The 27,957-nt window shown below is 36.2% G+C and overlaps 1 protein-coding gene and 1 long non-coding RNA gene across 5 annotated transcripts; one reads left to right on the forward strand and one right to left on the reverse strand.

Moving 5' to 3' along the window:
* Positions 1 to 3,314: 3,314 nt before the first annotated feature.
* LOC125263484 lies at positions 3,315 to 8,755 on the reverse strand. Its single transcript, XR_007183821.1, has 4 exons — positions 8,698 to 8,755; positions 8,470 to 8,577; positions 8,296 to 8,357; positions 3,315 to 3,502 (listed from the first exon to the last, which is right to left on the reverse strand). It is a non-coding gene; the product is annotated as an uncharacterized LOC125263484 (long non-coding RNA).
* A 4,771-nt stretch (positions 8,756 to 13,526) lies between these two features.
* On the forward strand, positions 13,527 to 27,485 carry LOC125263476. 4 transcript variants are annotated; one of them, XM_048182471.1, is made up of 8 exons: positions 13,527 to 13,614; positions 13,754 to 13,783; positions 14,068 to 15,046; positions 19,254 to 19,574; positions 19,999 to 20,334; positions 20,595 to 20,951; positions 21,354 to 21,482; positions 26,068 to 27,485. In XM_048182471.1, exons 3-8 carry the CDS (start codon positions 14,941 to 14,943, stop codon positions 26,136 to 26,138), a joined length of 1,320 nt encoding a protein of 439 aa, XP_048038428.1. In that variant the 5' UTR covers positions 13,527 to 13,614; positions 13,754 to 13,783; positions 14,068 to 14,940; the 3' UTR covers positions 26,139 to 27,485. The 4 variants fall into 4 exon arrangements, with proteins under 4 accessions (XP_048038428.1, XP_048038429.1, XP_048038427.1 ...); XM_048182472.1 differs by lacking the exon at positions 13,754 to 13,783 and having other exon boundaries at positions 13,534 to 13,614; XM_048182470.1 differs by having other exon boundaries at positions 13,547 to 13,783.
* The last annotated feature ends 472 nt before the right edge of the window (positions 27,486 to 27,957 follow it).

Consider the following 27,957-nt stretch of genomic DNA (forward strand, 5'->3'; position numbering starts at 1 on the left):
CCCAAACCAATCCCCAATCCTAACTCTAACCCAGTAACAAACACTTAGTTTAGTAGTTAATTATTATTACACAGTTCTTAAATGCATAGTTACATTGTGACAAGTACAACGTAAAATAAAGTAAACTAACTTTACAATAAAGTCCCATTAGCTATAACTGTTAATCAGTTTAACCCATTAGTTAAGCATTAACTAACAATGAGCAAAAGGCTACAATTGTTACAGTATTTATTCATTTCTGTAAAACTGTTTGCTGTTATCATGTTGGCTCAGGTCCATTAAATTTAAGTTTAACATATACAACTTTTGGTATTTTTTGGTATTGGTAAAAGTTGAAATTATCATTAAAATGAATAAATAAAAAGTAGTTAGTTTAAGTTAACTAATGTTGTTAACTGATGTTAAGAAATGGATTGTTATTATTACCATTTTCACTCTCTGAATCTGAGCATAGTTTAGTCATACTCGTCTGTCACACTGAACTAAATTTGACTAAATGTGTAATCTTCTGTGTTTTAACATTGGAAAGGCAACAGTATATTCTGCTGAAAAATATATTTGGTAATGGTCGTTTAATCCCTCAAACTGATGAAAACTAAATTATTAACAGCCATCAAACACTCCCATGATACCATAAATATTACAACCATAAATGAAACATTTGCATTTATTCTTAAAATGACCTCCAGTCACTGACAGACAACAAGAGGACATCTTTATAAAGAAAATGTCTGACGTCAAGAATAATTCTTCTTAGAAATAACTCTTACTATGGAAATAACTTCTGAAACTAGCAGAGCTCATCAGCATAATCACAGTGAGGTCATGGATATATATATATATATATATATATATATATGTAACACAGTTCATAGATGTGGGAAGAAGGAGGCGGGAACCGGCGAACGTTCAACAAAAGTTTAATTCAAAATAAACAAAGAACAAAACGAAAGTAATGCCGGCAGATCCTCGCGGACGTCTGCCGGCCACACAAACATAATAAAACATAAAATAAAGTCCAGGCCTGGTCCTCTCTCGTCCTTCACTGTAGTCGCTCCTCCTTTTATGCTCCCGGAGCTCCTCCATGAGGGACTCAAGGCCGGTGCGCCTCCCAGGTGAAGCTCATTAACACTCGCGCCACCGGCCTCGCGCCGTTCCCTCACGGCTCTCGCCCGCCCTGGTCGCCACAATATATATATATATATATATATGTATATATATATATATATATATATATTGAAATGCAGATGTTCTTGAATATCAACCTCAATATTTCACATATTTCATCTCTTACATTCACACAGTAAGATCTCACAGTATCAACCCACTGAGCAAATTAGGTCCAGAAGACGTCTTTTTGAGGTCTTGTCTCAGGTTGAAAAGACGTCCGCTGAGGGGCCAGAATGAAAGTTTTTATGACGTCTTTTTTGGACGTCTTCTGGACATCCGATATAGACGAACACGCAGAATCACCAAAGGAGAAAAATCACAATTTTTAAGCCACCATCGTGGAGATGAGTGTTTGCTTTAGTTGGGCTCTTGAACCTTGCCTTATTAATATTAGAGTTTGTTTGGGCTGTTAACTGAGTCATAACAGCCAGACAAGTTAAGAGAAATGATCAGGTGGTGTTGGTTATGTTTTCACGTAATCAATATTTGACCTGAATCACTGAACTCATTTAGAGCCCAATCTGTGAGTTAGATTTACGTTATTGATTACAGCAGCACTGTGATTCTACAGCAGAGGATCTGCTTTTACAATATGATTCAAATGATTTCAGAAAAGGGGTGTTGAACAAAAAAAAGAGGTTTTATTTTAGGCACACACAGACATCAAGGATCATCCTGTGAATCTCAACAGTGGTGACCATCAAAAAGCATGTTGCAGTGCATTCTGGGAGCAACCAATCAAAATTCATCTATGGCTCCCATCATGCATTGCTGCATGAATAAATTATGAGCTTAATTGTCTTAGTAATTTCCTTTCCTTTGTCACCGTCATTGAGATTCACAGGCTGATTCTTGATGTCTGTGTGTGCCTAAGACAAAAGATTTTTTTATTGCTCAGAACACCTTATGTGAAATCCTTCAGATTATATTGACAAAGCTGATCTCGTGCTGTAGAATCACAGTTCTGCTGTAATCAATAACGTAAATCTAACTCACAGATTGGGCTCTAAATGAGTTCAGTGATTCAGGTCAAATATTGATTACGTGAAAACATAACCAACACCACCTGATCATTTCTCTTAACTTGTCTGGCTGTTATGACTCAGTTAACAGCCCAAACAAACTCTAATATTAATAAGGCAAGGTTCAAGAGCCCAACTAAAGCAAACACTCATCTCCACGATGGTGGCTTAAAAATTGTGATTTTTCTCCTTTGGTGATTCTGCGTGTTCGTCTATATCGGATGTCCAGAAGACGTCCAAAAAAGACGTCATAAAAACTTTCATTCTGGCCCCTCAGCGGACGTCTTTTCAACCTGAGACAAGACCTCAAAAAGACGTCTTCTGGACCTAATTTGCTCAGTGGGAATGTTTGATTTGTGAGAATCTTATATCTGTCAGATTCAGTATTTCACAGTAAAGCTGTGTTGTTTAGAGCAGAAGTCAGATTGATCAGGCCTCTGATCAATCAGTTTCAAAAATAAATACAAAACCTGTCCTAATTTAAAGAAAACAAGGTGACAAAAACATTGAATTCGATATTTGATGATAAAATAGCATAGCACGAGATTTCTAAGCTATTTTTTTGTAGGCTGGGCAGTTTTGACCATGAACACTACAAGTGTGACTTAATTTGTCTTAAAAAAAAAAGAAAAGCATATCAAAACAAATTTCCTGTTAGATTAAAACACACTACTGTGATAAACAGTGCAATTTTTTCATATTTTATGTAAAATTGACAAAATTATCCACAAATAACACTTTTTGATTTAGAACAGTAGCATTTATAGCGCACTCTATCGGGTAAAAGTAGCACTATTATGAGAGGGGGTGATTTCTGCTTTGGACACCAGAGAGCGATGATGTGCTTGTGATACATGTACTTTGGAAATATCCAGCAGAGCTTATCGTATGTGATGCAATGCACTTAATATTCAATTACTTTTTTTCCTCAAAAAGAATAAAACAAAAACAGTAAATGACAGACAATGACATGACAGCACACTAAATGGTATGATTAATATTTAACAATGAATGCAAGGTAAATTTCCGTATGATAAAAAAAAAAAAAATCAAAAAAAATTTTAAAAACATTTATTTGAGTTTCTGGGTGCTACTGATGGACCCTTAAATGCAAACAAAAATTCATACATCACAATAACACCAAAAGTTACAATACAAAGAGTGAAGACTAAACTGACATACTGTCATAGAATAAATGTGAACAAAACCAAAAGAGTGAGTTATTGTCCTCTAACATCAGTTCCAGTAGATTCAGTATTAGATCACTGTTTTTTGGGGACATTTTCATACACAGCGTCCGTCTTTGATTTCTGCAAGGAAACACAAACTCAATCAGAAACCTGCTGATGTGACAGTTTTAAAATAAAATTAAAATCAATGTTTGCAGACCAACCTTTGTATTATTCTGTAAACTCTTTTTCAGGACTGGGATCTTACTATTAAAGGTGCAGTAAGTGATTTCAGAGAAACACTGTTGATATTTGAAATCAACCAGAACAAACACGCCCCTCCCTTCATTGCTCCACCCCCACAATGCATGAGCATGCAATGCAAGATGGATAGGCTTGTTCGACTTGATGCAGCGCTGCACAGACCGATTGGCGGCTTACTTGAAGCAGTGCATGCCGGTAAGAAATTTTGTCTGACTTGAGACAGCGCAGATGCCATTTGACTCTGACGTATGACTTCAAAGTACCACGAGAGCGATTCGAGATCAGCTGCCCGAGTCAACCAGCGCAGTTTCTCAAGAGCTGCACGAACTCTGATGACGACAGCTGTTCCACGATTGCCAGGATTCACCACATGACAACAATCACGTGTTTATTCTGAAAACTTTAGTTCCACTATATGCTCACAAATCTGTATTTTTATAACAGTTAAAGCTCTGTCATGTTTGTCCAAATAAAACTGATAAAAAATGTAAACCCCTAATGGTATTTGAATAATATATGCTTATTTTGAACTTTATTATTGTAAAAACAGACGCTGTAAGCAGTACATAAAGTATTGAATGAAAATGTCTCTGAAACATCAGTGTATTAGTCAAATATTGCATTCATTTCACTCCAGCTGTGATAAAGTATGCAAATGCAGCGCGAGCGTCACTACGTGTCCAACTTCACATCTCCATTTTCAGCTCCTCCCCACCTGCATGTGACTACTATGGAGTCAAATTAATGCCTTAAAGTTTTGCACAAAAATAAAGTTTTGCAAAACAAAAAAAAAGAATTGAGCAATAAAAAAATGTTTTGCAAACAAAAAATAAAGAATTGCAAAGGAAAAATAAAGTATTGAGCAGAAAAAAATAAGTTTTGCAAATAAAAATAATAAATTGCTAACTAAAATAAAGTAGTGCAAAAATAAAAATATAATCAATTACAAAAATCAATGACAGCTGTAATCCTATTTTATCTTTGCCACATATTTTTCATGCTCAAACCTACTAAATCATTTGCAACGCTCATTTTATTCTGTGTTTCAGTCAAGTGTGCGCTCACGATACCGGTTTTCTTTTGCGCTGCACTTTTCTGTGCGGTTCTCTTTATGGCACTGGTTTGACGTGGGGGTGGAGTCAAGAAACGGGGGCACGCCCCCGCGAAACACGTCATCGGCAGGAGACACAGATCGCAACAGAACAGATCAAGCATAGAGACAGAGCGCATTTATTATAATCTGATTTATTATAATCAGGCTGCCTTCTTGTCTTTTCTGACTCATTACAAAAAACAGAACAATGCCTAAAAGGTGCTGTGTGTCAAGGTGTACAGCTAACAAGCTAAAAAACCCAGAAATAAGTTTTTATAAGCTGTCGACCCCAAAAAACGAATGTTTAAGGACACAAAAGTGGATACAGGCAGTGAGACAGAGCGCAACAGGTCATATTACTATAAGAAATGCATTGGAGGGGGTCGTAATCGGCGACAACATATGCTAAACAAACCAACAAAAACAAACCGTTCATTATTTTTAACCATGTCAAAGAATTATTTCACCTGCCGATTACGTTCCCCTCCAATGCATTTCACGGGGGTGTGCCCCCGTTTCTTGACTCCACCCCCACGTCAAACCAGTGCCATAAAGAGATCCGCACAGAAAAGTGCAGTGCAAAAGAAAACCGGTATCGTGAGCGCACGCTTGCCTGAAACGCAGAATAAAATGAGCGTTGCAAATGATTTAGTAGAAAATATGTGGCAAAGATAAAATAGGATTACAGCTGTCATTGATTTTTGTAATTGATTATATATTTATTTTTGCACTACTTTATTTTATTTTGCAATTTATTATTTTTGTTTGCAAAACTTATTTTTTTCCGCTCAATACTTTATTTTTCCTTTGCAATTCTTTATTTTTATTTGCAAAAATTTTTTTTATTGCTCAATTCTTTTTTGTGTTTTGCAAAACTTTATTTTTGTGCAAAACTTTAAGGCATTAATTTGACTCCATAGACTACTCTCGCCGATCAGCTGCAATCGGGCGCAGCCGATGTCAAACACACCTGATGTCTCTTTATCATAGCTGAACCAAAGCAAAATAATGCTTAGCAAAAAATAAAGCAAAGAATACGAACAAATGACAAGGAAGAACAAAAAATAAACATACATTAAGAATATGCAAGAGTTGGTTGCTAGTCACTAGCAACACAGAAGCTCCAGACAAACAATGACACTCAAAACTGTCCTGTGAAACAAAACAAAACTAACTTTCTTCAAATCTCTCTTCAAATCTCTCCCCTCCCCCACCCTGAGTGGAAACGCCCCTTACTGCCGAATGTCTAACTCTAGATGTGTTCGACATCGGCTGAGGCTGGATGTAACCAATCGGCAAGAGTAGCCGTGTGCAGGCAGGGAGGAGCTGAAAACGGAGACGTAGTGAGGACTAAATTTTTTTATCAGTTTTATTTTGATAAACATGACACAATATTACATCACAACTACATGAAAAGAGCTTTAACCATTATAAAAATACAGATTTGTGAGCATTAGTGGAACTGAAGGCGTGACAATAAACATGAAACACGTGATCGTTGTCATGCGGTGAATCCGGCCAATCATGAAACAGCTGTGTTGTCATCAGCGCTCATGCAGCTCCTCTTGAGAAACTGCACTGGCTGACTCAGGTGGCTGATCTCGATTCGCTCTCGCGGTACTTTGAAGCCATACATCACAGACACATGGCATCGGCACTGTCTCAAGTCCGACAAAATTTCTTACCGGCATCAAGTCAGCCGCCGATCGGACTGCCTTTACACTTCTCCCCCATCATGAGTGCACACGCCCCCTACTGCTGATTGGCTCACTCTCTCTCCTTCCCCATCATGAGTGGACACGCCCCCTACTGCTGATTGGCTCACTCTTCTCTTCCCTACACTGCAAAAAAATGCTGTTCAACAAGCAAAATAATCTGCCACTGGGGTAAGCAAAATAGCTAATCTTAATCTAAACTGAAAACAAGATTATATAACTTATTTTTGGTTTGATATAAGATTATTTTGCTTACCCCACTGGCAGATTATTTTGCTTGTTTTAAGGAAAAACTCACTTAATTTTGACTTATTTTTTCTGAAAACAAGAAAATAATTTTTATTTGTCAAGAAAATGCTTCTTGATTTAAGAACTTTAAGATATTTTAACTATACAAGACAAAAACTCTAAGTAAGAACAGCATTTTTTGCAGTGTATCGTGGACACGCCTCCTACTGCTGATTGGCTCACTCTTCTCTTCCCCATCATGAGTGGACATGCCCCTTACTGCTGATTGGCTACAACTGTGTTGCTCAGTCTGATCCACTTAACAGCGTTTCTCAGAAATCACTTAGCCTACTGCACCTTTAACTACAAACTAATACTAGCAACTTGGAACTGAACATATTTTACATATTTCATTGGTATTGCTCTCCATCATTTTTACTCCAAAATCTGATCTTGTATGCTATTTTTTTTTCTTCAGTACACAAAGATAATGACTTATTCTACTAAGTTGAGCAGACTTTTTTATAATTTAACTTTAATATTATGTCATACATTGGTAATGAAACAATCAGAATTAAATGTTTCACAATGAATAACATCAATGCAGAAGCACAGATGCTAACACCGAGCAGCTAGAGGAAATGACATCATACATCCAATTCATATACATCACAAGACTTTTTAAACAGATGAATGATCAAACAGATGCACAGTTGTGAGGGTTTGAAATAAGACAAAGCTTAATAGATTTCAAACTTTAGTACAGCAGAGAAACAGAAGTAAAATATTTCATACTAATATTTTCTGCTAATTCAGCAGCTGCAGTAATTATGTATTAAGATCTGAAGGTTTGTAACGACAGCCCACGCTTTGAGAATATTGACCATTTACACACCAAAGATATTTGTTGCACCACGTCTATAAAGCAACCAACATCCGCTTTAAAGCGATGAAGCTTCATGTCACTTCAGGACAGTCAAGGCCTGCAGACTTCAGCACAGGTAAAATGGACTTTTCAATGAAAATCTAATGGTATAAAACTGACTTTGTATGGGTTGTTTTAGAATAACAAACCAACTATTTATTGTTGGAACTGTTCACATATGGTGTAATGGTTTTTACATGTATAATGAATATAATTCATAACAATTAATTCATGCATGTATGTTTTCAGGCAGCCAGCAGCATGTCAAAAATAGAATGGTCCACTGTTCATCAACTAAAAACAAATCTTACTTACAGACCATTCTGTCCACTTAAGAGTAAAAGTCCTGCCTTCTAAATAAAAGAGCCAATCACTATCCCTTTAAAGTATAATTTTGCAATTTCACTGTCATTTAAAAAAAAAAGCAATACTTTTATGCACTAATAGATTTTATTTTATGCTAATTAACTTTTTTAGGTCTGCAGAATGAAAATAGGCCCTACTGTATGTTAGAATTTACACTGAGGTCCAAACAGTACATACACTACAATAAATAGGTTAAAATTAGTTTATAAAGTATATTTTTTTTTGAGGCTCTACCTACAGAAGGTAATAATGATAAAATAATGATGTCTTCACTGACCGTCTGCTGCTGCAAACTTCAATCACACTCACTAACTGACTGCAACAACTTCCTGCAACTTCTTACCTTTTTTCGTGTTGTTGGTTTATACAATGTTGAATCAGTTCTGTCTTCATCCTGGTTCTGAACTGCATTGACAGTAATCACAGATGTGTTAAAACAACAGAGCTTGCTGTCTTGAAATCTATATATATTCAAATGCATTAATTAATATTTGTAGGTAATAACTGAATTCCTGACCTGTTTTTCTACATTTCTTGCAGATGCAGCAAATCACAACTACAGCAACAATCAGTAAAGATCCAGCAGGAGTAGAGATCAGCACTATGTAAAAATGTAGACGCTGATCTGTAATGGACAAAATGAGTCTGACCTCAAACAAGACTAAGCTCTCAAAAACAGTTTATTTAAAAAAGTCAAAAACAAAGATCAGGTAAGTAAATGATCACTAATATCACCATATCGTACCTGGATGTATCTGACAGAGGTGAGTGATGTCCAGATGTTGAGTCTGGTTGCTGATGGGATTGTTCAGCACACAGCTGTAGGTGTTTTTATCCTGATATTCCACCTCCAGAGGTAGAGAGAGACTGATGCTGAGATCAGACACACTGATGCTGGACAATAAACTGTTTCCTTTGTACCAGGAGAGAGTCACATGACTCACATTCACAGCTGAACACACCAATGAACAATTTGATGATGATGATGATGATGAAATATTCTCTGAATCATCTCTGGCAATGTTAGGAGTGGGCAGAGGAGCTGGAAAACATGAGAAAATTAACACACACACACACACACACACACACACACATATACATATATGTATGTATGTATATACATATACACTGTATACTGTAAAACTGTATGCATAATGATTACGTATTTCAGTATGTAAATAATAAAGGAACATTCATAGTTACTTCAGTACTGCTCAATCTAAAGCAATTATCACAAAAATTATAAAACTTACTACACAGCAAAATCCCCAGAGTTAAATCAACTCTGCACAGAGTACATTTGGTCCCTCTCTATATAGTGTTAAAGTAACATTGAAGCTGAGTTAAAGTTAATGAGATGATTGAGCAGTAGTGATGAACACCTACTGTTAACAAGCAGGGATCACTGAATGAAAGAGAAACACAAGAACTACAGCTGACTTTAGTCACAGCTTTAGATAAAATCAACTGAAGATAAAAGACATTTAATCTCTGAAGATCTGATTAAACAACTCCACATACAGCATTACCCAGGCATGAAAATCCCTCACCTTTCGGCAAAATTCGCCGTTTTGACACCAAAATAGGTGACCTACGTGAATCGTGTAGATTCGATGAGAAATTTTTTTTTTTTGGGGGGGGGGGTGTATTCATATTCAGTGAGCTGCGAACAGGTGCGCGTGCCAGAAGGGAGCGCGAGATTCGGTGAACTGCGAACAGGTGCACGTGCCAGAAGGGAGCGCGAGTGCATGGAAATATTAACGCAAAGGGCCTTGCATCACCAGTGCAGACCACCATCAGAAGCTGAAAGCACGCCTGGCCTCGGCAATTTACCTAACTGAATTTGGTGAGTGATGGCAGGGCTCGACAATAAGGACTGCCTGACGGCCCGGGGCCAGTGTGAACGACGCTCGGGACAGCACCGGTCACTTGCCCGATTGGGCCAGTGCTGTAAGGTGTGCGTGATATATATTGTCTATAATATCGTAATTGTTGATTTAACGATCTCAAATTATCGAGTATGTCCCTCACTTTACAAAAACCAAACAAAAACACACCCATTAAGTGCACGCATGCACTACTTGACATAGTCGCTAGGTTCTTCCCCCAAATATACTGTAAATGTTAGACCCAGTGACAGGCTGGCATGAAATGGCTTGCATAATACTTAGTAAGGAGGCCATAATAATTTTTGACTCATGGCTGAAGTTAAGTTTCTCCAGCTCTCCCCAGGTTGGCAAAAAAAGCATCTCAAAATGCATCAGATTGATGCTTTAAATATGGAATATTTAAATTTTTCTTACGGGGGAGCATGCCCCCCGACCCCCCTAGAGGGGTAATATCCTTCTCACCGTTTTCATCCCTGACCCGTTTTCATGCCTGATTACCAGCTTCACATATTACTAACCAGACTGACTTTATTTCTGTCACATGTCTACAGAACTTCTTATTGAGAATTAACAGAGGTTTAGATGTTGATGTCTTTTTGGTCAAGGAAAAAAAGAAAAAAGAAAAGAAAAATCACCATAATGGGGATGAGTGTTTGCTTTAGTTGGGCTCTTGACCCATACTTCCTATGTGTGATTTTTCCCTACAACAATGTGTAAGTTGTTGTAAAACCATGAGGTCAGTTCTTCAGAGAGCTGATATTAGCTGCTTTTGTATGATGAGTCATTGTGAGCCTAACCCAATAACATATACATTATATATATATATATATATTTTATTTTTTTTAAACCAGGGACCAGTCTTTTTTTTTTGTGGTAATCAACCTTATTCAACAAATGCCATTGATTAAGCTTGTACAGAATGCAAAATATTCCTTCAGTAAACAATATGCAAACATTTTGACAAATGATCTTTACTCACCATAGACAGAAACACTGAATGTTTTTGATGACAACCATTTTGCTCCGATTATCTTTACTTCATAAACTCCAGCATGTTCAGTTGTGATGTTTGTGATGGTCAGAGATCCAGTTTGATCGTCCAGCTTCAGTCTGTCTCTGAATCTCCCATCAGTATTATTAGATGTGGAGAAGATTTGTTTCTCTCTATTGACGTTAGATATGAGAGACATTTCATATTCAAATTTCCACAGTATGTCGTCGTCTTTATGTATTTCAGTAACATCAGTGCGTAAAGTGACTGAATCTCCCTCCATCACTGACACTGAATTACCAAACACACCTGCAAAATAAACAGAGTTTACACAGATTAGGATTCCTGATGGAAACTTAATGTAAATTGCATTTTGACTAATGAATTTATATTACTTTTTTTGTCATTAATGATCCCTTTTAAGAGATGGGCAGGGTTTCCATTTGTCCGGTAACAATATTCAAAATTAATATTTTTTTAAACATATAATAAAAATAAATAAATAAATGAAAAACCTTTGGATGATTCACTTTCTGAGCCTGACGTTTTTTTGTTTGTTTGTTTTTTTTTAATATAGAATAATTCAAATGATTCTCCATGACTTTTAACATTTTATTACATTTTCATGACTTTTCCAGGGCTGAAATGCCAATAAAAATTCCCTGACAGAGAACTGAATAATACATTTCACAATAATATCTTAGATAATATCTTGGTTTGATTGGATGTGAGACAACAGCAAGTGTAATGGTCTAATCTAAACAGTAGCAGTATTTTGTCACTTTTTTGGGGGAACAGATATTAGGTTTTATAACTTACCCATCAGGCTCCAGCAGCTCAAACAGAACAAAACAAACATGTGAAACATTTTCTTCAGCGGTTCAGTGTCTGAACTAATACAATTGTCGGCTGAAAACACTCAACCTCTGTGAATCCTCCCTCGACAGAGTTTGACCCTTCTAGTGCCACACACACACGTCTGATTCACTACCGATGTAGGGACTCTCCATAAACTGTATATTCTACCCCCTACACTAACCCTACCCCTAAACCTACCCAATCACACAAAACGTTCAGCATTTTTACATTTTCAAAAAAAAACATCATTTAGTATGTTTATTAATCCATTTCCCCCATGGGGACTGCTGCCTGGTCCCCACAATATAGGTTATTTCAGGTTTTACTATATATAATGTACTATAAACCTGTACACACACACACACACACACACACACACACACACACACACACACACAGACACACGCACATGATATGGCTACATATAAATGTTCTTCTGTCACTTATTAAGACTTTAACTGCTCTTAATAGTGGAAAACAATTTTTATAATTTAACACTGATAATGTTTGAAAGGTATAGACTATATTCAATATTTCAATAGATATATATCAATCTCTCTTTGAATTACATGGCAATGTAGAGCTTACTCTTTTAAAAATGGTTTTATAAGTCAACTGAATAATTGTGTTATGTGGAGAAAAAAAAGAAAAAAGAAAACTGTGTACCATCGTACACTACCAGTCTTATTGAGGTGTGATTCTAGCAGCTCATATATTGAGTCATACTGAAACCTGCTGCGGTTGGTTTTCTTCAGAAAGTTGATCTGTTAGATGGACAGACATCTTGTGCAGGAAAGTGGCCATTTGTTTCATCTGTGTTTAGTTTGTAGATGAAGAGCTTCTTCCTGCTGTTATGAACCTCACAGTCTGACTTCCTCTCTAGATAAACCTGCTTTATGGTGAAATAATGTACTGAATCAATCCATCATCAAAACTGATGTTTGAAAAAAGTCACAGGTCAGAGGTCAAACTGAATTCTTACCCATCAATAAGCACTGATGATTGTAAACTACTCAGTTAAACACAACATTAAATAATACACCAGGCATAACATCAATGAACAAAGATGCTTAGTGCACCCAGTCAACAATTTGAACTCAAAGTAATCTTACCATGCAGTCACAATGTGAGCAAGGGAGGTCACAGTGAGCTAAACGTGTATTAACTGTGTGCATATACTAGGTCACCCCAGCTAGAAATGTTATTGTTCTAAGTATATTCTGAGAACATTATTTTATGTTCTTGTAATGTTTTCAGCAGCAAGTTTTATTTTTTGTTACCAGAATGTTCTCACAAAAGGTTGGATAACATTCTTTAAAAACATTCTAAACATGTTTAGTGATAACATTGATAGAACATTATCTCTTAACATTCTTATAAAGATTTAGCAGATGTCAAATTTTGTTTGAAAGTGAAAATCGGGTTAAAGTCAAGCTCCATCGCCAAGAAACAACTTCAAAAACAGCATTAGCAGCTTCAGTTATTACAATCATGACTGACTTTATTGTCATAGGTTTAAAGAAGTTCCTATTGAGATTAAAAGGGTTTAGATGTTAAAGTTTGTTTGAAAGTAATACTTTGGTTTGGTCATCATTATGGAGGTTAGCTTTAGTTATGCTCTTTGGCCTTGACTTTTTAAGGTTTTTCTCTTTCTGCTGTAACTGTTTGTTGAGCAAGAACAGCAAGGAAAATGTGATCAAGTATGTTGTGCTCGAGGTATGTTTGTTGTTAAAGTTTGGTTATTATTATTATAATGGGGCATAATGTACATAAATAATTCTAGTAGGAACTGTTTATGCAGAATATTTTATGGGGCACATATTGGTGACGCACATACTCGATGTGAACAGCGCCATTTTAAGAAACACGTTTTCTGCTGATGGGGTCGGTTGTGCTTTCTCTCGCTCTTCAAATGAGAGTGCTGGTAAGGACATTTCTGTGTAAAAAGTGTAAACAATATCAATAAATAAATATTTAAGTGTAATGTATGACTGTGATGTCATGAAATGTAATGCAATTAATTGCATTTTGAATGTTTTACCGAGATTGGTTTTGCTTACTAGCTTTCTCCATGCTGTATGCAAGGAACTTGGGTAAAGTTGGTTTTATATTCGCACATTCAGACATCTGTATTCAATATCCTTGTTAATCACACTACATTGGAACTGAAGGGAAGAGACGTGTTTAATTTATTTGACTTATCTTATGTTTTGTAACTGTTAATTGAGTAAATTAAGATATTGAGAAGCACATTTGCTGCTGACGGGGTCGTGCTCTCGCTCTTCAAACGATAAAGCTGCTTTTTCCATGCTGTATGGACGAACTGAAGTGGAGAGACGTGTATCCCAACAAAATTAATTGTGCTCTATTTCTGCAGACCTGCTGCTTCAGAATAAAACATCCTGAGACCTCCTCCATCCGCATTGTCTTCATCATTAACAAGAACAAAACATAACCGGAGTAAAACTGCTACATCTACAATACAATTTAGAGTGATCTGCTTTCAGCGTTGACGGTTTCCAAGTTATGCATTTCAGAAATGTATGTGTACAAATGACTAGTCACAACAATGTGTTCATTGGAGTAATACAACAAGCTGTAGCAGAGTGACCTCTTCTGTTCAAAGTTAGGTATTGCATTTAATATTGTTTAAGGCCTTATCTGATGACATCATAAATGTGAGCCTAGTTTCAGTTTCAGCAGAGACAAGAGCATGAGGTCATGGCTATTATTGCTCCTTGAGTTAAGTTGATTTAAAGGCACTTTAGGTATGTAGATATATTGCATAATTTTGTTTAAGTTATTATCTTAATATTCCAAATATTTTCTGTATTTCGTGAATTGCACAGTCTGTTCAATTACAATTGATGCTGCTAATATGTGATAAAGAGCTTTTGTTGTGCTTGTGTAAACATAATATTGACACTTGGAACACTTTATTTTGTATGTATTACTATATAGATTGTCTTGTTTGTGTCTCTGAAAGCTTAATAGGTAAATATTTAAATTCATCCAGTTCTTAACAGTAGCCTTCAACTTTAAAATAATATCCACACTGAGTTGCGAACAAGTAATGCAATATACATTCTAACACCATAAAATAACTTTTATACCGAATTTTACAATTGATCGCGTCTTATTGGCTTTCACTACCTCAATGGGTGCGGTGTCTTCTCTCCCATTGGTTAAGCAAAGGTTACTTTCAGTTTGTTTTGTTTTGTTTTAGTAGGGTCGACGACAGAACACTTTAATGGATTATAATCTACGTTTAAAAAACAACTACATTTTATTTTTAGGGAAGGCAATGGAAATAATTATTATTTTGCCCTCATTGCTTTGGTGTTTACGTGACTGTGGTAAGACTTTTAGACCTGTATGTTTCTCTTCCAGCTCTCATGATAAAGCGGAAGTGCCCTGAGTTTTGTGCTCTTCTCGCTTTATGCTCGACAGAAGTGTGTTTACAGATTGTGTTGGCTGCGTTTATTTGGCATTAACATGCGATTCCCGTGATCTAACCAGGCTGATCGGAGGGCTGTTTCATAAAAGATGCTAAGAAAAGCGAGGATTAAACTCCAAAACCTACTTGAATTAACCTAACAAATGAGTTTGGGCTAAAACGGTTTCATAAAAGGTAATTGAAGTTCACGCAGTCCCGCTAATTCGATCCAGGTTCACCTTGTCAAGATAATTTCGCGTGCACGCTTTTTTTAAGCAGCCCTAGAGGTCGATCATGGATCAAATCGATCCACCATAGGAAACGGCATACATTTTGTGCTATTATATGCGTTTGAGAGATGGTGTTTTCCTCAGTGCATAACTTACTTTTCACAAGTTTATTCTCCATCTGTAAATGTTAGAAAGTAATGCAAATATTTCCATTTTGCGGCTAAACTTCACAGTGAACGAGCGCTGCTGCGCGCATGCGCACTAAACAAACGGGACGCAATAGAAGCGCAATAATTATAAAATATACATTTCGCTAAAATATTTGATGTTGGACATTAAATGTGCCTTATGTACAAGTTTAAACCTACAAGTAAGTGTATTTTTATGATAGTAACTGTAAATGGACTATTGTAATGGAGTTAATGAATATACTTTGGGACAATTACTGAGTTTAGATTCATCTTACCAATTAAAATTTAGTCTGTGCATATTTATATTTATTTCAATTTTTAATTTTGTGATTTTAATTTCTGCTCTTCTAATAACCATAAAGAGTACTACAGCTGCCAAACAAAACCAGAGAGATATGTATTCATATATTTTAAAACAATTAAATATTGGGCACAAAACAATTAGCAGTAAGAAAGGAAAACCTGTAGGTTTTACACACACACACACATACATATATATAATTCAGGTTGATTAGGATTCCCAGTCATTTCAATAGCAATAAGTGTCCCAATCAACATGAATTCACAATATATATATATATAGAGAGAGAGAGACCAGAGTATAGATTAAATATGGGCCTTGGAAAAGGCTAGCAGACTTTATTGTGCTTTGACTACAGTGGGTAGTTTCAGTGTGGACAACAACCATACATGTCACTTCTGCAGGCTGCATCTTACTCTGTCACTCTTTTCATAGCTTTGCTGGCTCTGAAACACTCACTTGGTATTTCTCCTGCTTTTTGTCTAGCAAAAAAATCACTCATCACTTAATGAAAGATTAAAAATTAATGCCTTATTGTTTCAGGGGCCTTGTCACAGGTCTATTGATTTTGAATTTCTGTGTTGCTTTTGCTATATTTTCACACTTAAAACAATGATTTGGTAATCCTCTTGTCCTCTTTTGTGCTAAGAAATAAGTCTCCTGACAGTTCTCTCCCAAGTGCTTCCACTGTTGTCTGCATTAAGTCTGAGAATGATTCAGTGCCTATATAACACTTAATTTTTAAGAAATTACTTCTCTTTAAATGTTTTGGTTCATCATACTTACCTTTTAATAAAAACATATTTAAAAAAATGCCTTAAACTTACACCAATATTTGTTTTTTATTTAGCACTATTTAGTAAATGTGTGCATATTATATATATATATATATATATATACACACACACACATATATATATATATATATATGTTATTAAAGTCAAATAATTGTATGTGAGAGAGTCAGCTGTAATATCATTGCGTTCCTATTGGTCAGTGTTAGAGGAGCTCAGCTTAGCCTGACAGTTAGCCTGCTCCAGACCAGGCTAGTTTCCCAGCATAAGTTGCCAGAGTAACTGAGTTTGAACTCATTTGAGTTTGTTTTATGAAACAGAATTCGCTGACAACAAGTCTGACTAAGTAAAATAAGCCTGGCTTGTTTTCTAATCTTGTTTTATGAAACAGCCCTCGGATCATTAGCCAATCCTCGGCTGTTTACAAACCAATGTTTACCAGGCCTTTATCACGTAAGGAAGACGCTTCAAATAGCGAAAAACAGGGGCACTTAACATATTCACATGGGACTGTGGTGACTTATTTATGTAACGTTACAAAAGGAGACAAATAGGCTACTTAAAGCTGCAGTCGTCATTTTTGGCACAATAGCGGTTAATAAATGGAACTGCAATGCGTTTTGCGGAAGAAAAACTTGGAGAAGGAAGCAACATAATTTCTTAATTATCTTCACCTATCATGTTCCCATATAAACGCAGCACGGTGTCCATCAGCTAATTAGCTGTTCTTACGACAGAAATGTCTTATTATTGCTGTTAACATGGCAAATAAAGATATATTTATTTAAAGATGTTTATGTGTGTGTGAGTGCATTTCTCTGTTCTCAACTATAAAAAAACCTAACCTATTAAACTTATTTAAACATAACCTGACACAAATGTGTGAATTACCCTATAGCCTATGACAGATAAATCAACTTGAATTGCTATGTTTGTTAACTTGAACTCTTCTGCCATCTAGCTTTAAAATGAAAGCATCACAAGTATTTGCTGGGTCACATGACCATAAATTATGAAATTGATTTCTCGAAGTGGCAAATGGCGTCCCCTTCTCGAAGTGAAGATGTGGAGTGCTCTAAAATAAATAAAACTCTGCATTAAAACACGCTATTAGAACAGTGCTATTCTATGATGTTAGTGATATAATTCACATGAACAACTTTCATGAAATCATGAGAAACAGGTGAGTAAAGACTGAGAGTAAATGTGCAATGTTCAGAAATTATTTCTTCAAGAAATGTAATGTGGTTCATCTGTTTATCTCCTGTTCTGGGATGCTGTTATAAATGGCAAAAGTTATTTTATTTGAAAAAGTAACTTGGATATTTTGTGAATAAATTTAAAAGTAATGCCTTACTTTACTAGTTACTTGAAAAAAAGTAATTTGATTATGCATCTCAAGTTACTTGTAATGCGTTACCCCCAACACTGGACATGTTGTGATGTAACAACGTGCCCCACAGATGTTACAGTGTGACCCACCAATGGGGCATGTTGTCACATTTCAGTTCCATTCTTCAGGGTAAATAAAGAAAAAGGTTTACGTTATAATTATGAAGAACACATATTTGTACTAGGCATGTGTAATTAATGTGAAAAAATTATCCTCTGATCCCCATGTGGAAACAGAAGGTCAAAAAGTGACTTGTGGTTGTGCCCCTCTCTCACCCATAATGTTCATTAAAGGGTTAGTTCACCCCAAAATTAAAATTCTGTCATTAGTTACTCACCCTAAGTTATATTTAAAACAGTTCATGTGACTACAGTGGTTCAACCTTAATTATGAAGTGATGAGAATACTTTTTGTGCACCAAAAATAAATAAATAAATAGCAACTTTATTCAACAATATAGTGATGGGCGATTTCAAAACACTACTTCATGAAGCTTAGGAGCTTTACGAATCTTTAGTTTTGAATCAGTGGTTCAGAGCGCCAAAATCATGTGATTTCAGTAAATGAGGCTTTGTTACGTCATAATGTTTTGAAATTTCAGTAGTTTCTGTGACTTTGGCAGCTTGATTCACGCTCAGAACTACTGATTCAAAACAAAAGATTCTTAAAGCTTCAAAGCTTCATGAATCAGTGTTTTGAAATCGGCCATCACTAGATATTGTTGAGAAGCCGTTATTTTTATTTTTATTTTTTTGCCGCACAAAAAGTATTCTCGTCGCTTTATAATATTAAGGTTGAATCACTGTAGTCACATCAACTGATTTAAATATAGATTTCTGGACATTGAAAAAGGAAATGATCTTTCTGCAGGCCTCACTGAGCCATCGGATTTTATCAAAAATATCTTAATTTGTGTTCCGTAGAAAAAAGGTCTTACGTGTGTAGAACGACATGAGGATGAGTAATTTAGGACAGAATTTTCATTTTTGGGTGAACTAACCCTTTAAGTTGTTCAATATCGTCTTATGAATGTTTGTCTGATGAGTGAATGTGTGAATCAATGATGTTCTTGTACTGTTTGTTTACATGTGCTACATTATGAATCCAGACAGATTTCTTTACCCACAGTCTGTATGATCTGTAGAAAAAACATTTTCACAGCACTTTCCCATTGTTTAGTTTAGTTTGACTTTAAATAACTGTTAATTTCTTTTCCAGGTGTGTCTGGTGTTGATACAGAGAGATTGTCTGTGGATGACGGAGAATCAATTACTCTAAAAACTGGTGTTGAAACAAACCAACATGAAAATATAAGGTGGTATTTGACATTGGAGAATGACATTCTCATCGCTGAAACCACTGGAGATCAGAGTAAGATCTGCACAGATCAACAGTGTAAAGAGAGATTCAGAAACAGACTGCAGCATCAGACTGGATCTCTGACCATCAAAGACACCAGACCCACAGACTCTGGAGTTTATAAGATAAAGATCAACAGCAGCAGAATCAGCACAAAGATCTTCATTGTTACTGTTCACAGTGAGTCATTGTGTAATCACGTCACATCTTTAATGTGTTTACTCATGTTTTTAAGTGACAAGGTGTTTTCCTCTTCACCTGCATTCTAATTCACATTCAGTACATAAATATAGAATTCAAAAATGTTGCTGCAAATTTGTTATTTGGCAGCTATTCTGCTCAACTTTCCTGAAGAACTATGTTGCTTTGCAAAGGCATTATTTGTAATTGTTAGAAATTCATTATTAGCATTTTCTTGTTTTATGAAAACTTGCCAGGTAACCATTTTATAAAAGTTATAAGCCCTGTAAAGTTTTAGGCACTTTGTTGTGCTCAACAATGACATGTAAACCATGGCCTAACTGGCTTATTGCTTTAAATTAGTATAGTATGATTTAAAGCTGATTTGTTTGGGCTTATATTTATCTGTTAATTTCTTCTCCAGGTTTTTTCAGCATTAATACAGATGAAGAGTCAGCTTTTGTGATGGAAGGAGATTCAGTCACTCTAAACACTCATGTTGAAACAAACCAACAAGAAAAGATTAGATGGTATTTTAATGCCACTCGCATAGCTGAAATCACTGGAGATCTCAGTAAGATCTGTACAGATGTTCAGTGTAATGAAGGTACTGAGAGATTCAGAGACAGACTGAAGCTGGACAATCAGACTGGATCTCTGACCATCATGGGCATCAGAAACACAGACTCTGGAGTTTATGAACTGAAGATCATCACCAGCAGCACCATCCGTACAAATAACTTCATCATTGCTGTATACGGTGAGTCATTATGTTTAAGAGCACGTCACGTACCGATTTGACCTGATGAAGATGATGGTTTAGCATTTTAAATCCATTTATTTTATCATACATGGTATTTTCTAGTTCATCAACAGGAATCCAAAGTGCAGTGGATTTGATGAAGATATTAGCTCCAAATGTGGATAAATGTTGCTTTTTGAAAGATTGTTCCACAGTAATTTCATGATATGTAGTGTTTCCCACTAAAAAAAGTGGTTTGTGTTTGGTTTGTGTTTCAGATTTTCCTGTTGATGAAGTTGATGAAATAAAGAGAAAGTCAGTGAAGGAAGGAGGATATGTCACTTTAGATACTTATGTAATAAAAAATCCAAATGATTCATTGACATGGTATTTTAATGACACCATCATTGCTGAAATCACCAGAGATCACAATAAGATCTGCACAGTTAATCAGTGTGATGAGAGATTCAGAGACAGACTGAAGCTGGATCATCAGACTGGATCTCTGAACATCACAAACACCAGAAACACTGACACTGGAGAATATAAACTGAAGATCATCAGCAGCAGAATCAGCATCATTAGGAGCTTCAGTGTTAATGTCAGCATGAAGAGTTTCAGTGTTAATGTCACTGGTAAGTATCATTTAGTCATTCAGTGTACTTTCCTTTGGAGTTTTAGAAAAGTTTCAATTATATAGCCTAAATCAACCCTGTACATGTAGGCTACATTGGTGGCTGTTAGAAAAACTGAGATTTGACTAAATATTAAAATATAACTGAGAACATCTCTATTATCTTATCATGTTACTTTGAGTTTAGTTTATTTTCAAGTCTATTTTATATAAGAAAAATACATCGTTTTCTTGCGAACGCAACTGTTTCTTGAAAAATCCGCAAGATGGCGCCATTTATGAAATGAATCAATATCATGACCAAAGTAGACAGGTGTTAATATCAGTCAGAAGTATTGTTAAAGTTGATTATTAGTCATGCTCTGGTAATAATGTCCTGTCTGTCCTGACTGTCTGTCTTTAGCTGTTCCAGATTCAAGTGTGAGAGGAAAATATGCTGCTGTTGGTGTTGTTGTTCTGCTGGTGGCTGCAGCTCTAACTGCTGGTGTGATTTACCATCACAAAAAGAAATCTACACAAGCAGGACAATATGGCAAGTATTACATACTGCTGATTTGACAAGATAAAAAAAGAGCAGATTTATTGTGCAAAAAGATTTTTTTTTAAAACGTGTTTTTATTCGAATGAACCAAAGTAATCTGTTTCATTGGGTTTGTTTAAAAGGGCATTTTGAGGCAGAACAATCATGAAGAGGCAATCATGATATGTGCACTGAATCCGTCTGTCTAAAAAACAAAAAAACTGAATTTACAACAGATTTGATTTGTGAGATCTGCAAGTGTAAGGCTATGTTCACACTTAGTTCAAATCTGATTATTTTCCGATTGGAATCTGATCCAAATTATTTACTGTCCACACTGGGTATCACAACTGTTCTGATCTGATTTGTATGTCCATGCCACTGTTTTGTTTTCTGGAATATCTGTGTGATGAGTATAGTATGGTAATGACGTTGCGTTAATAACCGCAACATAGAGGGGTTTGCAATATAGATACAGCAGCGGCTACATATTGTTATGCTGTAAATAATACTGTTTATATGTGTATCCGTCATGCTTGACTACTGCATCTTGTGAGGCAGTAGTAGAACCATAGGAGGCTGGCATGAGCGGCTTTATTCTGTGCTGTCGTCTGCACTGGTTTCAAAACCTGTCTCTGTTATATTATTATTTTCTGCATGTCCGGAAGTTTGCAACAACACAACCTTGTTTCTGCAGTGACTTAGCATGTTTTCTAAAACAACGTCTAATGTTTACATTTTACGTGTTGTGAGAAAGTGAGACAAACCATGCGAAATCTGATCAGAGCGGTCAGACTGAAATGGATTTCCAGAAATGTAATTTGAATAGGATTTCAGCCTGTCAGTCCAAATCTGATTTTTGTGCATAACTGATTAGGCACCTATTATACAATATCCACTTTTACATGGTGCTTGGATATAAATGTGTGTTGGCAGTGTGTGAACAACACAACCACCCTACAATGATAAAAATCGACCCACTCCTTTTATTTTTAATCCCCATTAAACCAAAGCATTTGTAAAGAACAGTGTAAAATGTGATTGTCTTGAAAAACTATGTTTTCTGTAAAGACAAGACATTAACCCTTAAATGCATGACTGTTTCGCCAATCATTATTACATATTCGGGTCTTTATCGACCCGGATCTATATCTAACACGGAAGGATCTCTACCTGTCGCGATAATATAAAACTCCTCTGATACTAGAGTAACAATTACAGAAGAATAAAATAAATCATATTTTGTTACCTTTTGGAGCTTGAAAGGGCTCTGTTTGAGCAGATGTTTATTGCCATCATCACTGTCCTCGTCAGAGCTCATTTCCCAGTAAATTCAGCAAATAATAGGCTAGTTTTATGTTTGAGTTCGCAAATATGAGCCTATTCTCGATCTCAAACATATTCTCAGAACTATATAATTTTCAACATCTTCAAAATCAATATTTCGATCAGCTTCACCAGATCCATCCAGTGACAGTTACAGTCATATTTGATTGCGTTCAGTACTTGCTCTGCAGTAAATCGCTGAGCCATTTCATGTTTTTCTTCTTATTTCGTTTTCTGTCTGAAAGAGTCGTCACTTCTGCATTGTGTATCAGACACTACCTTGGTGTCTTATCCACCTTGTGGAATAAAGGTGAATTGCACTTATTCCGTCATCTAAGATTCTGAACAACATCTAAACGACAGACGTTGTTAAAGGAAACATGCTGAAAGTCGCTGCAGAAACAAGGTTGTGTTGTTGCAAAGTGCCATTTTTTGAGACCAGCAGAGACGACAGCGTGGAATAAAGCCACTCGTACAAGCCTCCTACAGTTCTGCCATTGCCTCAGAAGATGCAGTAGTCCAGCGTGGTGGCTACACATCTCACAGCAGACACACCCCTTAAAGGATTAGTTCACTTTAAAATGAAAATTAGCCCAATCTTTACTCGCCCTCAAGCCATCCTTTTTGATGAACATAATCACAGAAATATTAATAAATATCCTGATGCATCCTAGCTTTATAATGGCTGTAAGAAATTGCAGTCTGCCTCGACCCAGATTCCACTCCAAAGTATATTTTGGAATGAGTTCATCCCCAAAATGGCTTAATTATCATAGAGAAGAAGAAAGTCAACTGGTATATTGTTTATGTACCATTTGGTTGATCAAATCCTGAGCAAATGGTCATCAATTGTAGAATGGGAATGGGTGTGAGCTGGTAAAACAGCTGGTAAAACATGAGAAACTACATTTACATGAAGAGTGGTAAACTGTAACAGGATAAAAGGTTTGATATTTGGATGTTCTGGGTTCATTCCGACTCCAAGGTGCTACATGCACTTTGTCACTGCTGCGCTGCAATAAACTTCTTAATCGAGATCTTCAACGTCCTCATCATTTTTCTTACATGGCAGTGATAGTTTTCAATGAGAATGAGCTGAAGAAAGTGTCTCCATCCACATCCATCCATCATAAAAGTACTCCACATGGCTCCGGGGGATTAATAAAGGCCTTCTTAAGCAAAGCGATGCATTTGTGTAAAAAAAAAAAAATCATAACTTGTTAAATATTCTGCATGAGCCTCCTTCCATATTGGACAGAAAGTGTAAAACTCTAGCAGTTCACAAAGCTTACGCTCTGTCCAACACTTTCCCTATTCAACTTACGTGAAAAGTGTAAATGATCAGTTTACACTTTCTACGTAACTTGAATACGGAAGGCGGTCTGGCGGAAGCTGGATATTTTACTTCATAACTTGTTAAATATGGATATTTCTCTCACACAAACGCATCTCTTCACTTCAGAAGGCCTTCTATTAACACCCCGGAGCCATGTGGAGTACGTTTATGATGGATGAATGTGTATGGAAGCACTTTGTTCAGCTTCATACTCATTGAACCCCATCACTGCCATTATAAAGCTATAGGATGCATCAGGATATTTATTAATATTTCTGCAATTATGTTCAAATTGAAAAAGAAAGTTATATACACCTAGGGTGGCTTGAGGGTGAGTAAAGCTTGGGGTAATTTTCATTTCAAAGTGAACTAATCCTTTAAAACAGAGCTTTCAAATCAGAGGCTAAAATCAGGGTAGGAAAAATGCCATTTATTTCTAAATTAGGATAATTTTTGATGTAAAAAGCATACTAACATTATAAGTGCACCGCAAAAAAACATTATAAAACTATAAAACAGCGCAGTTCATGACCCATTTAGGTGTTCTGTATGTGTTTCTTTTTTTAAACTGATTGGTCAACCCTGAGGTCCTGTTTACACCTGGTATTAAGATGTGTTTTGGTCGATTTGATCACAAGTAGAAGAGGGAGAAACCTTTCCTTTTACACCTGGTATTTTAATCTGTCTCTTTTGTCCACTTTCAACCACTTCTGTCCTGATTTCTTCAAGGAGAGGGTTTCAGATCTAATGGACAAAATAAGAGTGCACAATTTACATATGAATGCGCCTGAGACAATGAAAAACATACAGAGAGCATCAGCTTTCGTTTCTACTCTGACAGCAGCAAGATCACGCTGAACGCTGAGAGTGTGTGTTAAAAATAGAGCTTGCGTAGACTAGTTGAGTAGTCGAGAGATTGATTACTTCAACCACTATGGCGATGACTTGTTAGTCTATAAACTTTCAAGCCAGTTAAAGTAAGATTATTTTCGTTCTTGTTTTTACTGTTGAAAACTTATATTAAAGTTATTAAATATTAATATTATTATTATTATTAAGGTTATTATTAAATTACTGTATGCATGCACATATAGTTTGCATATACGACGCAAATGTTAAGATTAAAATGTTGCGTGCAGCTATTTATTTGGCTTTACTCTGTAACATATAATATTTAATGTCATAATTATGCTTTGAGAGTTTACTTATATAATTGTTGCATTCGGTTATGAATAAATAAACATTTATTGATAAGAACTATTTCATGTCTTTTCATTTACAATAGCATGAACCATGAGTAGTCGAGTAACTCGAGTATTGTTTTGATAAGAAATTGACTAGCAGAAATCAGTAGTCGTGCAACCCCTAGTTAAAAATCGGGAATGGTGAGAGAACATTGTGATTGGTACATTTTTTTATCTTCAAGCCAAACTTGGCTCTTCAGCCGACAAAGTTAAAAACCTGTATGGCTAGTGTGCTTCCCATAATGTTTATGTATTCGGTGAGTAGGCAGTCTTTTGTGGCTGTTTGAACGCATTCGACCACATTAGCCTTTACACTAAAAAAACAATCCAGTCGAGTGTGTTTTCGACTACCTCTGGAAGTGTTTAGAAATGGACAAGCTTCAAGCATTTTAGACCCCGTTTACACCTGTATTTAGTGTCGTCCACTTATGGTCAGATCGACCAAAATGCATCTGGTGTTTTCAACAGGAATCCATGAAAAATATCCACACTGATGCTTTGGGTTTTGTTTGTTTGTTTGGGGTGTCATAGCTTTGTGGTTTTTCACATTTTATAAATGTGTTTACTGTTAAAACAAGAATATTACTTTTTAAAAAGAGAGATGTTTACTGTACTTAATGTCTTCACTGTTGAACTGTGCAAAAATTTATTGTTTTTCTTTTCATTTTATTTTAACATATGTATTGTAAAGAGCTGGCTGTCTTGTCACAACAACCTGGAGCTGAACACGTTCAAAGCAATGGAGATAATCATATACTTTAGAAGAAACCCCCAGCACTTCCCCCACTTAGCATTATGAACAGCACTGTGACTGCAGTGGAGTCATTGAGGTTCCTGGGCACCACCATCTCTCAGGACCTGAAGTGGGACAATCACATTGATTCTATTGTGAAAAAGGCCCAGTAGAGACTGTACTTCCTTCACCAGCTGAGGAAGTTCAACCTGCCACAGGTTCTGATGACACAATTTTACTCAGCTGTTATTGAGTTGGTTCTGTGCACTTTATATAACTGTTTGGTTTGGGTCAGCCTGCAAATCAGATAAAAGATGACTGCAACAGAGGACAGCTGAAAGGATAATTGGTGTGCACCTGCAAACCTTCAGGACTTGTACTGAGTGAAGAAAAGGGCGGTAACATCATCACAGACCCCTCCCACCCCGGACACAATCTGTTTGCACTTCTGCCATCAGGCAGACATTACAAGGTTACCTAAACCTATTCCAGTGATCTCATGTGTGTTCATTGTTTGGATTTAAAGATTGTTTTTGTTTTGCTGTTTTTTACAACCCATTATGACAACTACTGTATAGGAAAAGACTTCTAATTTATACAAATATACATTTTATATTTATATATATATATATATATATTAAATATATTTTCTTACAATGGAAATTAGAAGGATATTTGTTTCCAATTATTTTTGCTATCAGAAATAACTATGCAAACACTGAATCATACATTATGAGACCATACATTTTAGTGATCATTGCGTTTCTCTATACATTCTAGAATGTAGGCTTGTTGCGATTGTCAGTGATGCCAGTGCAGTGCAACCAGGGCCGTAGCTATTAAATTCTAGGCCCCTTGAAAATACATGGATGTGGCCCCCACTGCGACTCACTTCATATACAGTACTCACTTCATATACAGTACTCACTTCATATACAGTACTCACTTCATATACAGTATAAGACATAGACAAGGAGGCCCACATCTGGTGCATGCATGTAAAATAATAGGGATTAACAATATAAATGAAAACAATATAAATGTTCCCTAAAAGTTCTCTAAAGGTGATGAAAATTCTGAACCTTTACAGAACATTAGGGATGTTCCCAAAATGTCCTCTTTTGGTAATGAAAATGCTGCAGTTCAAGATTCCTTATACGACTTTAGGGGGACGTTCCATTTTGGTTATTCTATGGTCACATAAGAATGTTACAAAGAGGACATTAACAGAATGTTTCCATGGTTCCCCGTTAGTTAGATGGAGATGTTTCATTCAGCACAGCACTGCATCTTCCTGACCCATTTGAAATGTCACCTATAGGTGAAATGGAAGGTTCTCATAAAAATAATAATTAAAAATAAATTACAATCACTTAGTAAATCCTTGCTATCTGTCATTTCTCTATATTTGCAGACCAGTGGATACCTGGCATTTCTTTAAACCACTCACAAAGGTTCTGGGTGGCGTATACAGCTCAATGGACTGCACGGTCACTTCCACATTTTTCCTCAGGCAGTCTATTTACATCCAGTGCTGCGCCATGAGCCATTGTTCCTTACGCAGAGCTTTCAAAATGACAGATTAAGGATCTGCAGACCAAGAACCAGTGTGAAAGAAGTGCTGCAGTAACATTCTAGTTTGGTCCCCTAAAGGTTCCTGAGATGTTGCTAAAGGTTCTGAAAACATTCAGTAAACATGACAGAAGGGCCTAACAAAAAATAACATTCTATGTTGGTCCCCTAAAGGTCCTGCAAACATTATAGGAATGTAGTGTAGAGACATAGAGAGGACATCCTATAGAAATAGTCCCCTAAAGGTCCACCAAAATAATGTCCCCCAACCCTTAA

Source organism: Megalobrama amblycephala, linkage group LG2 (assembly GCF_018812025.1).
Source record: "Megalobrama amblycephala isolate DHTTF-2021 linkage group LG2, ASM1881202v1, whole genome shotgun sequence".
Lineage (NCBI taxonomy): Eukaryota > Metazoa > Chordata > Actinopteri > Cypriniformes > Xenocyprididae > Megalobrama > Megalobrama amblycephala.